Genomic DNA, 13,739 nt, shown 5'->3' with positions numbered 1-13,739 from the left:
AACTTCCTACTTAAAAAAAATAACTGAAGGGTGGGCGTAAATAACATTTTTTCGGATTTCATGTTTTTATCGTACACTATCATTATGTACAAACTTAGAAACCGGTATACAATACGGCAAACCATTTTTTGTTTTTAGTTGTTCCTGTAAAAATTACAAATTGCTACATAATACATTATTACCGCCCACCCTTCAACTGTTGATACTAACATACAAAAAGTTAATAACTAAAAATAAAATAGAATCAAGACTTGTGTTTAAAAAAAACTTTAGTTTATTTTATACAATCATTTCAACCAACAACAGGTACAACTGGAACAGCAGGTACTGCTACTTCAGGTTTAGATTTAATATCACTGGTTGGTGCTATGGGTAGAATTTCTTCCTTGGGTTCTGCAACGCTGACATTATCTGGCAAAGGCTTCTTTGGGCCAAGTTTACCTGTTTGGTCCCATGGCAACATAATTTTTACCTTGATACCCAAAACTCCTAAAAAATACATATATTTAATTATTAATAATTTTCACAAAAAGAATATTAACGTTTACAACAATTACCTTGTCTTAACAAAACGTGTCTAGTAGCCACATTAACATAATCATTGCATGGGTCACCACTGTGAATCATAAGTCCATCAACGAATTTCATTGACTTGGCACGTTGACCTCTTAATTTACCAGACACTACAACTTCACATCCCTTAGCTCCACTTTCCATGATGAATCTCAAAACACCATAACATGCTCTCCTGACAGCTAAACCGCCAATCAACTTGTAACGTAATGACTCAGCTTGGGCAACAGCACACAATCCACGTTGTGCTACTTTCTCAGCAAAAAGTTCAACTGCCTTGTCTTTGAAGTCAAAACGTTTTTGGATGAGAGATGTAAGTTCACGAATACGGCGTCCCTTATCACCCAATACGTTTTGGGTACGTGTTGCAGAAATAACAATTTCTGTGCGCGATGGAGCAGCACGGACATCAACGCCAGAATAACCATCTTCAGCAAGTTCTCGTGTCAAGAACTCGTTGAGTTCTGCACGTAACATACCATCCGACACAAACTAAAAAAAAAAGAAAACTAATATTATAATAACTGATAAATTTTACATCACATATAGTACCAGTGTCTAGTGATTAGCATTTAGTCTATTCTGTCAGACTAATTCTATTTTATTTTTTAGTAGGAATAATTGATTTCACCATACAAATGGTTTTTAAACAACCTATTGAACTCAACAATTTGAAATTTACTGATCAGAAAAATATGGAGAATATATTAACTTTCAGAGTAAAAATTAACAAATTTTTTTTCATCAACTGTCTTTTAATTTATCTTAACAGTTTAATAGGTTAAAATATAAATACTTATTTTGAAAAATAATTAATAAACAATTGGTGCCTGATTTATAATTGTATAGATTATAAATGAATGATTCTTTTTTAACTATAATACAATAATATATAAATGTTATATTATGTCTTATTTTAACCCATCAGTAGTTGCATATGAGCGTGGCGCTAACTTGATTTCTATTTTCGCCACTACTGGCTTTAATTTAATAATATTGTTGATATTTATTTATACCTTAAGTTATCATACCTGGGAATTTTTCTATAAATAATATAACCCAATCTAAAGTCTTGTGTTGAAATGACAATGGATTAAAATGGCCAGTCCTAACAAAAGTGTATGCCACGCTATAGGTACTATAATATAAATCCAGTTAATCGGGTTCAGTAGCAAAATCAGATTCAGAATGAATAATTGTAACTGATCTGTGCTTATGTATTGGAATTTTTTAATAACAAATAATCATAGTGATCCTAATAAATTATTCATAACAGAATTTTCACTTACACTTCGAATAACCACTTTTATTAGTAAAAATAGGAGAAGTGAGCACAGCGCTCATATGCGCCTAATCGTGTTATAAATACTAACACGCCTACTGACGGGTTAATGTACTTAACATCATTAGTTGTCTGCAACGTGTATAAAAATGAATATTTAATCTATTCCAATAGTAGGTTTATATATAGAAAAATATCCTGCCAAATGCAAATGTATATAATTAATAAATAAAGTTAAGAAATTACCAGGATGTTCACAGGAGAAAAAATGACAGAATTAATGGTGTTTTAAAACTACTCATACCAGTAGAATATTGGTCTCTGATAAGCAATAATATTTTAACCGTAAATATAGATAAGTGAAAAATAATTAGTATACCCTTTGTAAATTCAAATTACTTTATTTCTTTTTAAATTATTATAGCTATATATTTTGTTAAAATTAACCCTAAGATTGGCGAAATTATACTAGATTAGGTTAATATTAATCTAACAATATTATCATATCATTTGATAGTTTTTTCAAATCAATAAGCAAAAATTAATCGTGAATAGCAAATACATTTTTATAATAAACATTTACAAATATATATAATACATTCATTATGAAAGAAAGATGCACTTTGTAAATGGCATACGATGACAGACACATGCAGTGATTAATGATTATTGTATCAAAAATATTTCAAGTATCGATATCACTTTTTTTTTAAATTTTAATAAAAAACCATGTGTTATAAGATATTATTGTAATAACTAAGTTATTCAAGTCTTAAATAGTGAAATGGAAAACATGCTAGGTGCATAATATACTCACCCTTTTCTTAACAGAAGTCGTCTTAGCTGGCATCTTTTCTAAAAAAAAATGTATTTCACATAAAGTACTTGAAATGGAGTTTTTAATACAATATAAAATTTCTAAAATCTTACCTTGTTACTTATTTCCGAGGGGCGAGGGTAAAATAAAATTTGACGGCACGCTACAATTTTCTAGACGTAGTCCAAATGGCATTAAAAATGTTAACCAAACAATTTCCTTGACGAAATGCCAACGTTACAGTGTAACCAACACAATTTTAGTCTATTACAGAAAGTATAGTTCAATAAAACACATATAGATAACGTGGCATATTCTTAAAAATTATTTCCGTAATCTTGTTATATAAGTTATTTTATAACGATTATTAAATTAAACATTAAAACCGCGATCGGCGCGATCTATGATTTAAGCCTTAAGGCATACCAATGTTTGACCGGTGTATCTTAAATCGTGTCGTGAGCATTATTCTGTATTTCTGTAATCAATATTATTGTGGGCATCATGAGACTCACAAATTCACGAATTTATGATGACTATGACGAAATTCAATATCGATGAGCTTGGGAAACGTAATACCAAAGAAATTCGGGCTGTTTGTTTATTAAACTGTAACCACAGAATAAATTAATGATGTTCCTATACTAATCTTACTTCATCTTTGAGTCGATTTTACAGCTACGTAGTCTGCCATATCGTGCCCTAAAATTGAGATCTGCTAAACCCTGGAAATAGAAGAAATGTCTCAGTAAATCATGATTAGTGACTGATAATATGTTTGCAACAGCCTCTATTCTATAGAAGGCACACGATACGACATACCGGTTTGTGGACATACCATAGACATAATAATTAATAGGTACAAAATATGTACAATATGTTTCCGCGTTGTTGTAAATTTGGTATCGTGCGTAGACGTATAAACTATTATACTGATACCTATTTATAGGTCTATGAAATATCCATACCTATTATAGTATTTAATATAATTAAAAGTATACCAATGCCCAATGGGGTAATGACTCATGAATCATGACGGTTCGCATAAACAATAGCCATAATAATAAATCAATAGTGAGCTAATGGTTATTTAAAATATTATTTGGTGGTCCGTGATTGGTTCATTAAATTTTAGTGAATTATTAAATGAATCAACTTTTTATGTAAATCGGTAAACTCTTTTATTGGGTATTATTTATTTAATAATTAGTTATTAATTTGTTATTACCTATAAATAATTACCAAATAATATGATAACATTGATAACGTATATATATATAATATAAATTATAAAGTATAATGTATATATTTTGGATTTTAGTACGTTGAAAAAAGTTAATATAAAAATAATAATAAAAAATAAAAATTTTCATAATGCGGGGACTGAAATATTGAGGTTTGAATCAAATAGAATATTTCATATCTCACTAGGTACCTAAAATTCTCAAGAGTATTTTACTATGTAATATTCAAATTGAGAAATATTATTACCTATGAATACAATTATAAAGGAAGTATTCTTTATATTTTAAATCTTTAATTCTACATTTTTTGTTTTTATTGGTATAACTCATTAGGTACTTAATAAACTAATAAATATTATTTGTTTTGTTTTATTAGTAATAAATTATAATTAAGAAAACAAAACATTAATTTTTAATAGAGTAGTGTGGTGAATAAATATTAAATAATTTATAGGTAGAAAGAAGAGGAAAGGACATTCGATATTTCAATTCGTTTTTATAGTACTTCAATAATTATTATACTTACTTATATAGTTATATGGCTTTATACAAAAAAATATAATTATTAGAAAAACATTATATTTATGTTTACCTAAACATTGAAATTGTATTTTACCTGCATACATTATTAAATATTTAAATTGATATTCTAAAGTAGAGATCTTGTCATAAATATATTACGAGCATTATTGTTTAAAATGTTTTGATAGATAGGTACTTAAGTACTTTTATTGTTCATAGTTTCATACACAACAATTGGTTGGATAATATGTAAGTAAAATAACCGAAAAGTGATACTACTAATTATGTATACTAAGTATTAATTACAAAACGTTTTTGTATTATGTATTTATAGGTAGGTAAAACAAAATAATTCTGAAATATTTCCATAAATTAGTAGTTAAAAAAAATCAGAAATTAACTCGAGTTTATTCAATTAATTAATTTAGTTAATTAATTAAGGTATATTAATTTGTATTGGTATTTGGTACATATTAACATATTATACCTATACGTTGACACGCGTTGTGCATTGATTAAAATTATTAAATAATAAATATGCATTCTTAAATGGTATAAATGTATAATTTATAATTATTTGAACCTATTCAGTAATTACAATAACATACTTCCATAATTAAATGTACATATGTATTTAATCAATTCTAATTATAAAAATAAAAATGATTGAACGATTAAAGTAATATTTATCAAATTATGGAGGGTTTTTATGTAAACAGTCTCTTACAGTCTTACGTCTTAGTTGAATTTTTAGATCTGTTTAACCGATATTGAAAATACAATGTGATGTAAATATGAAATATTCTACTTCTAGTACTTTTACATTCAAAGAAAAAACTTATTATAAAACTTGTAATTTATATTTTTAATATACAAAATCATTATTACTATTGCAGGTGAGTATCTAATTTTCTAATTGAGACTTAAGAGCGGGAAGAAGCAGGTAAACCAAAGTGTAAAGTGTCAAGTAGGTACTTGAAATACGAGATGAATGGTATGTTGTATGTATAATACGTCCTTGACACTTACATTTTCTAAAGGTATTTTAATGATTAATGGGTGTGTCAGCATGTCAGCAAATTACATTTAGTCTACCCCTTTGTTTTACGTATTGTAAACTGTCAGTTGATATTTTAATATTTTATGGATTTTAATAAACAATGTACTTCTTAATAATAACTCTCAAATAATATAAACAATAAAACAATTTTATACCCTTGTCCCTTGGTGAAGTCAAGAATGTTTATAATTTAGTATTTTGCAATTTTGCTTGATAATTATCAATTAAATACTAAAAATAAAAATTTATATTATTAAAATTTATAATTAAAGTAATTATTATTTATATTTCGAGTGCTAGAAATAGTAAAAGTTGGTTATAGAGTATAGACATACCTATTTAAAAATAAATTTTAAATTTTCAGTATGAACGATACTATAAACAATTATTATAGTTATATAAGTTGTTAGTATAATAATTGTAATATATATAAAGAAATTTAAAAAGGAAAATTATAAATAATAATTAAATTATTTTTACAGCACTTCAATAATAATAATATTATTATAAAACCGTCATTGGCGTCATTGGTAAATACAATTATTAAATAATAGTTAGTGGTCTAAAAAAATGGATAAAATATATAAATTCGTGAAATTATACACACTTATATAAAAGGTAGATTCAGCTTAAAACTTGAGCTATGCTTAGTCTAATATCTATTAATTATTATTTATCTTATTTTAGGTATTTATTTGTGTAAAACGTTGCATATTTCTACAATGTGATACTTACTTCACGAATCATGAATTTTCCTCAACAAGAAAAAAATATTCTAAAAAAATATTTCTTCACAATATAATTTATTAGGTGAATATTTTATACATTTTCATCACGAATTTCAAAATGAACAAATTAAATGAAAATAAATTTTAATATTATAATTATATTTGAAATTCATACTTTATTAGTTATTTAGATATATGACAAAAAATACATACCTACGTTTATATTATGTCTATGGGTGGCAAGGAGTAAGGTTAATAAGGATTATAACAAAAAATTAAAAAAATGATTGATAAGGATTTAAAAGTTTAAACATATAAAGATATAATTTCAAAATAGGCATCGTATCAAAACTTTAGAAATAACGAGTTACACTTAGTTATTCAAAATCATTTCATGATTTATTATTGATTACAATTTTTATTTTTAGTGTACTTACCAATGTACATTACTATCCTGCGCCGGCGAGTAAATTAAAATACGAGCATCTTACAATCTTGATTGGTTATGAGATACCTTTATTATATTATATTTATTTTAAATTGAAAAATAGAAATTTAAAAGCTTTTTACTTTTCAGGAAAAAGGGATTTCTCCCTCAGGGGTGGCATACTGCTTGTATCTGATATGTGCATACATATATATTCGTATAAGATATATGTAGTATAAACAACGCTGAGTTTTACGATCCCTTATCCCTATTCCCTTTCACCTCGACAATTCAGTATGCTTCATGATGTCAGTCGGTGTAGTCTGTCGATACTTTATAAAAGACACGTTCTATTGTTCACAGACAAAATAATGTTCTTTAATGTTTAAAATTAATTACGAATTTCAAATTTGTACATAAATTAAGGTTGGTATTTATGTTAACACTATATTTAGTCAAGCATTGTAGATAGAGTCAAATATATAGGATTAAGGTATATGATTTCCAAAATACACTTTTGACTTAAACAAGTTTTGTATTTTATATAATATTCAACTAATTAAATGAAATATATTCTCTTTTGATTTATAAAAATTAAATTTAATAACTAATATTTCAAATTGATAATCTAATTTTTAATGTGTTCATGTATAGACTTAAAATGTATTGATTATTATTTATTAGTTGTTATTATTTAATTTTATAGTGGACTCAATACTATATAGAATATATTTTGGATATCAATGTTTAACGTATAAATATATTCTGTTTTCTTTTAAATGTGACAACTTTTGATTTATTAAAACATATTTATGAAGTAACATCATACGTACTAAAGTATTACATACTATTAAATGTACTACTATTAAATCAACAGCATTAAATTTAATGAAACAGATGAAGTCTGTACCTACAAAAAATATTATTTGAATAATAATTAATTACAATAGATATTTAATATAATTTTATTTTAATATTGATTTGTACCAATCGAAAACCTATAAAGTATTTATTTATTATTCTCAATTATATTACATTATTTAATGATCAACTGGTTTTTATTTTTAAATTAATATAATTTTATATATCTACTATTCGATATATAAGGGGACTAAAAATGTTCTTGGGATAACTTAAATCCCAAATTCCCCATTTACTATTTTGATAATACGGGATTCTGACCACACTAAATATATATTGTATGTACGTATTATATTGTTTATACTCTTTTACATTTTAACTGTGATCTTTGTATACAAAACTAATATAACCCTCGGGCCCGTTGATATTTATTAATATATACAATATACAATACATAATTCAAACTGTTCCTGAATTAATATAATATATACACAATTTTGTTATTATTTATATTAGGTATTTAGGTAAATATGTGAAGAAATGGCTGTTGAATTATGTTTATCAACACGTTTAACAGAACTTCTCGGTGATCGTTTGCTATACGGTTCAGAGACAGTGGAGCTAAATGAGTTGACATTTAATGAGTCTTTAATCGCATTGTATTTCGTCCCATTAGGCAGTGAAACTGTCACAACCGACGACCGGGCTCTACGTGATCTATATAAAACTGTAAACGAGAATGAGAAGACACTGAATATTATACAGATTTGTTATCCAGACTTATCTGATGACCGCAAATATTTTGATGAATTAACCAATGATGTACCATGGTATTCAGTTCTTTATGAACACGCGGAAAAGAGAGTAAGTAAAAAATGCAAATTTACCCTACACAAAAATATTCTATTATTATTATTCTATTCACAGAAATATAAAATATAAATAAATAATAAAATTATTAAGCATATTTTCTAAATTTAACAGAAATATATTTAATTTGATTAATTATAATTATGATGTATATAGTTGGTTTAAAAAAAATAATACTTTTAATGCTCATCTAGTAAAAATATTTTGTTCTTAAACAGACAAGTTTTATTCTAAAATTTGTCGAGATTATACATTTCTACGTAAATATTGGGTATAAATAAAAATAAAAGTACTTATATTATTTAAAATATTAAAAATAAAGTATATTCAATCGGTTGTTTGACGATATAACTTACTTAGGATTTAAAAGTACTTTAAAGTTAAAACTATAAGTCAATTATATATTTATATCGTTTAAATGTTAAATAAATTAAACAAATGAAAAAAATTTAAATGCGTTTAAAAAAACTGCAAAAAAATAATGGTCTGAAACAATAAACTAAATTAAGACTCCATTATTGTAGGTATACTTTTTAAATAATCGATATTTTCTTGCAATAAGTAATTAAAAATAAATAAATATTAAGTACTTTATATATTAATTTGGTTAATGAAAATGGCATCACATACTTAAAGCAATATTTATACATACTACATAATATAATGTATCTATAAATAATATAATACTATAATGTAACAGACCGTAGTAAAAAATTAGTAGGGTGTTCACTTTACTTTTGGGGATAAAGTAGTATTATACAACAGAGACCTCCTATGGTCGCATTCCCCAAAGTACGATTTATTGTAACTCCCTCGGGATTCTCACATTTTAATAACAACTAGTCCCTCCACTATCCTATATCATTCTCATTTAAGCTTTCATGCACACCACTTCTCCCCAAGATTTGGCACCCTCAGTAATTTTTTTTTTACATTTTATTACTCTGGGGTTGTCAGTTTTACTATAGTGACTCTCCAGCAGTCCAGCATGCACCTGCATCCATTTACATTAAATATAACGGGAAAACATTTCTGATTTATTGCAATTTTACGCATTCAATAACCCTCTCTCAATGCATTGTAACACTTACACCTCTACTATTGTTGAATCAATACTGCCATAAACATTACCACATATATGATACACTATACTTTTAATTTTACTGTTTAAAGGAAGCCATTAAATAAAACACTTTTTACAACAAACTTGTATGCGTGCTTTTTTTTAAGTGGTTAACAATACTGCAGTATATATGAGTACTATTGATTTTACGCTCTTTTAAAAACAGTTTCAGATGTATTCTGATAAAAATAATTAATTAATATGCAGTTAGTATTTCAAAAATATATTCAATTAATTGTTTTAATACATAATGAAATTTTTTTATTTTTATTTAATACTCCACACTTACTTTGATTTTTTTGAAGTTCAGTAAAATAAAATGTTATTTTAAATTGATTTAATTTATTATTATTTTTTTTATCATACACCTATTTCATTACTTGCTAAATTATAATTATTCGTTAGCTTTATGAATAATTAATTTTTTTCAACAGTCAACACGAATACTTCAATGAAATATTTATTAATTATCACAGAGAAAATCCCAATAAAATATAATACACAGTGTGTAAATGCTAGCTGATAACATTTAATATCTCTGCACAGAGCCTTGCAATTTGAATTCTCTTTTTTAGTTGGTTCTTATGAGATAAAAATACACATTTTTATGGCCTATGATTTTTTTAACCTTAATTACACACCCGAATGCACGTACAACTTTTTTTTCTCATATGGAAACCACCTATTTAAATCACTTATATTTTTTGCCTATTTTTTTTAAAATTAAATTTTGGTAGCTTTTTATAGCTATTAATTAACTTTCTAAGTCTAAAATTGAACTAGTTACAGTAATTTAACAAAAAACTACAAAATGCGCGTGATTTTCAGTTTTTGACTATAACTCTGAAAATTATTATTCATAGTAGACCATAAAAATATGTATTTTTATGTCATAGATAAAAATCAACTAAAAACAGAATTCAAATTTCAGTACTCTATGCAGAGATATTAAGTGTTCTCAATTAGCGTTTACACACTATAATATAATAGAATATATTATGATCTTACTGATCTTAGTATAATATTAGGAAAATAGATCTACTATAATATTATTACATAGTACATACCGTCTACTTAAAAAGGTGTTCAAGGCCGTAACTAAAAATTAATTATTAAAAATAAGATTATAAAATATTTAATAGAATCGATTAAAAATAAAAAACACAATTAATATTTTTCTGGTAATGAGAGGGGGTTTTTGAATTTCTCCACACGGATCTGACTTAACATTTAAAAAAATTGTGAAAACACATTTATTTAAGGCAGCAGTTCTCTTTTATACAACATATTTATCGGTATTTATCGAGTTTTAGATTTTAGGTAAGCTAAGCTAAGTTTTGTTTAAAGTCATACAATCTATAATGCTGTTGTGTTTAATTCTAAAATAATAATGTATTTATATTATTTTTGTTTTTAAATCTATATTGTGATTTTTAGATTCGTCTGAGACACAAATATCATGTTGGGAATGCAGAAACTTTGTTAATTTTGAATGATAGCTTTTTAGAAAAAATTCATACTCGAAATGGTCTTAAACTTTTGTCTTGTAGTGGAAAAAGTTTTCCGTGGACGAATTTATGGAATGAAACAATTTGTCAAGAAGCTTTGAAACTCTCCTCTTCGAATGAATCCAATAAGACTATTTATGGTCTATATTTTTCTGCGCATTGGGTATTAATTACAATTTAGTGTAAAAGAGTAATGTATAAAGTGTATAAAATGTAATTTTAGTGTCCACCATGCAAAGCGTTTATTCCACAACTCATTCATGCTTACGATAGTATAAGAAAAAGATTCCAGTTCGAGATCATTTTTGTCAGTTCTGACAGGTATTGTAAATATAAATTGTTACTATACTATTAATAAATTTAAGTTAATATTATAATCTTTTATTATTATATTTATATACTTAAAAGTTATCAATAATAATTAATAAGTACATTATAAAATAATTGAATTAGAGTTATTAAATAATTATGGTTTTATTTTTTTTTAAATACTAATTGTTATTTTAGATTCTGAGCGAAACGAAGCAGAATGTATTGATTTTATTACGATATAAGTGTTTTTAATTTTTTTTTTGTGTCTGAACTATTCTGAAATAAAAAAAATGTTCCAATCATCCACTTGAAGCAAAATTTGTAGACTTATAAATATATATTAGATCTAGTTTGTACTTTAGTAATTTCTTAGAAAAAAAAAATACGAACATATGTTTAAATTTTAATATCATTATTAAAATAATTGTTTGATAACCACGATAACCAAAAAGTTTGACAGTCTCCGCTGGTGCTCGAATTGTTTTTCGTACACAATGGTTTATGGCAGTAGCGCCAAACAAAATTTTGAATGGTGTTAATATCTATTCACCCTATTTAAATTTAACCCATCCCACCCCAATATTAGTGATATTATAGTGATTTATAAGATAAATTCATTCGTTATTCGTATACCACACCTACCACCTCTAAAAATTTTTTTGGTCAGACTTCAACCTCAAGTTCGGTGCCACTGGTTAGTGGTTTATGGTATAACTTAAAATTAAAATTTTACATATCCATTACAGTGGCCTAGTCAATGACAGCGTACCTCACACATACTGTACAACAGAGTGATTACCTATTTGTCTGTTTTTTAAAGTTGATTTTTAATTAAAAATAATTTATAACAGCATGTATTAAATTATTTAATCAATTACTTGATAATTATAAATAAGATAAGATTTTCTAAAAATTTATTTTGTATAATTAAATCAGTTAACTAAAAACAGAAATATATATATTTTTTTTTAGAAGTGAACAGTCTTATAATTCTCATGCATCATCAATGCCTTGGCCTTCTGTTCCATACTCAAATACTATTTTACGACAAAATTTAACTGAATGTTTTAACGTTCGTGGTATTCCTTACCTAGTATTAATTGATTACAATGGAAATATCATCACAGAAAATGGTCGCGCGGAAATTACGGAAGACCCTGATGGATTGGTATAATAGTTTTGTATTATTATTTATTACTTATTAACAATACATTTTAAATTTTTATTAATTACAGTATTTCCCATGGAGAAGACGATTTGTTTATTCACTTTCCTCAAGATTATTGCCAAAACTTCAGAGGTTCCCAGCTGTCGTGTTATTTATTGAAGGAGACCAAGAAGAAGAATTAGAATTGGCCGAAGGTGTTTTGTTACCTGTAGCACAACAAATTGCAAAGACCCGGTCAAACGCATTATATGATCTTTTATTCTTTATAGCGCCTGACGTACGTATAATTTTATAATCATTGATATACAATCAATGTTATAATACTTGTAATACATCAATTAGACATTTATATAATATAATAATTAGTAATATAAATTATAAATACTAATATATATTCCTATAGAATGATTATGAATTATTTTTATGATTAATAAAGCTCAAATTTAATATTTATATTTAATTTCATAGGATTGCACATCAGATACTTTAAGACAGTTCACAAGATTGACTGATGACACAGCTCCGTTGTTAACCCTAATAGATATACCAATGGCGAGAATTTCAGTAATGGAATATGGGATTCATATTACAGAAAAATCTATAATGAATTTCGTTCTGGGATTTTTTGATGGAACAATGAAATTTACACCAATACTTTAAACATTTATATAAATATAAACCTGTTTATTATATTATACAATTTTATAGAAACTTTATAAAGAGTTAAGTTCAAAAGAGTAAAGACTATACTCCACGACTAGTACATTCAATTCAACTATTTGAAATCAGAAATTTGTATTATATCACGTAGATATATTATATAGAGCTCTCAGATTTGAACGTGAATTAAGATTCATATTATGATCACATGTATATTTTTAAATTTAAAAAGCCGAGACTTTCATTTACGTATAATTAATTGGTAAATCACGAATATTTATTAAATTATAATATTATATTAATTCAAAAATATAAATTATAAATGTTGATAATTGTTGTAAAAAATTAAAAATCAAAAATATTTGTAGGTACCAACTATTCTAGAAATAAATACTCCATAAGTAGTATTATACTATTATCATTAAAAAGCAAGACGGGTGAACCAAATGCTTCTAGTTCAAAATTAATAACTGATCACCGATAAATGCTGTGTAGAAACTAGAAACCATTAATATAGGTAAACTAATTGCAAAGAAAAAAATTTCTTGTGTGATAATAAACTCGTTTATACCTATATAAAAAAA

General features: G+C 25.7%; 2 protein-coding genes across 3 annotated transcripts; one reads left to right on the top strand and one right to left on the bottom strand.

Annotated features, from left to right (window-relative positions):
• Positions 1 to 251: 251 nt before the first annotated feature.
• On the bottom strand, positions 252 to 2,939 carry LOC132917833 (small ribosomal subunit protein uS3-like). Of its 2 annotated transcripts, none has more exons than XM_060978777.1 (4): positions 2,786 to 2,939; positions 2,673 to 2,710; positions 558 to 1,065; positions 252 to 489 (listed from the first exon to the last, which is right to left on the bottom strand). In XM_060978777.1, exons 2-4 carry the CDS (start codon positions 2,703 to 2,705, stop codon positions 293 to 295), a joined length of 738 nt encoding a protein of 245 aa, XP_060834760.1. In that variant the 5' UTR covers positions 2,706 to 2,710; positions 2,786 to 2,939; the 3' UTR covers positions 252 to 292. The 2 variants fall into 2 exon arrangements, with proteins under 2 accessions (XP_060834760.1, XP_060834769.1); XM_060978786.1 differs by having other exon boundaries at positions 2,673 to 2,705; positions 2,786 to 2,902.
• A 4,000-nt stretch (positions 2,940 to 6,939) lies between these two features.
• LOC132932384 (nucleoredoxin-like) lies at positions 6,940 to 13,215 on the top strand. Its single transcript, XM_060998743.1, has 7 exons — positions 6,940 to 7,079; positions 8,031 to 8,378; positions 10,945 to 11,178; positions 11,239 to 11,336; positions 12,300 to 12,495; positions 12,563 to 12,772; positions 12,964 to 13,215. The coding sequence occupies exons 2-7, from the start codon at positions 8,055 to 8,057 to the stop codon at positions 13,153 to 13,155; spliced, it is 1,254 nt and encodes a 417-aa protein (XP_060854726.1). The 5' UTR covers positions 6,940 to 7,079; positions 8,031 to 8,054; the 3' UTR covers positions 13,156 to 13,215.
• The last annotated feature ends 524 nt before the right edge of the window (positions 13,216 to 13,739 follow it).

This window comes from Rhopalosiphum padi, chromosome 1 (assembly GCF_020882245.1).
Source record: "Rhopalosiphum padi isolate XX-2018 chromosome 1, ASM2088224v1, whole genome shotgun sequence".
NCBI lineage: Eukaryota > Metazoa > Arthropoda > Insecta > Hemiptera > Aphididae > Rhopalosiphum > Rhopalosiphum padi.
Note: the sequence above shows the minus strand (reverse complement) of the source record. Positions and strands in the feature narration are given on the sequence as shown.

Coding starts and splice junctions, on each gene's coding strand:
- LOC132932384 (XM_060998743.1), top strand. CDS start 8,055: ATGGCTGTTGAATTATGTTTATCAACACGTTTAACAGAACTTCTCGGT. Junction 8,379..10,944: donor ATGAACACGCGGAAAAGAGA/GTAAGTAAAAAA, acceptor TGTGATTTTTAG/ATTCGTCTGAGACACAAATA. Junction 11,179..11,238: donor TATATTTTTCTGCGCATTGG/GTATTAATTACA, acceptor ATGTAATTTTAG/TGTCCACCATGCAAAGCGTT.
- LOC132917833 (XM_060978777.1), bottom strand. CDS start 2,705: ATGCCAGCTAAGACGACTTCTGTTAAGAAAAGG. Junction 1,066..2,672: donor CGACTTCTGTTAAGAAAAGG/GTGAGTATATTA, acceptor TTTTTTTTTTAG/TTTGTGTCGGATGGTATGTT. Junction 490..557: donor ACACGTTTTGTTAAGACAAG/GTAATTGTTGTA, acceptor TGTATTTTTTAG/GAGTTTTGGGTATCAAGGTA.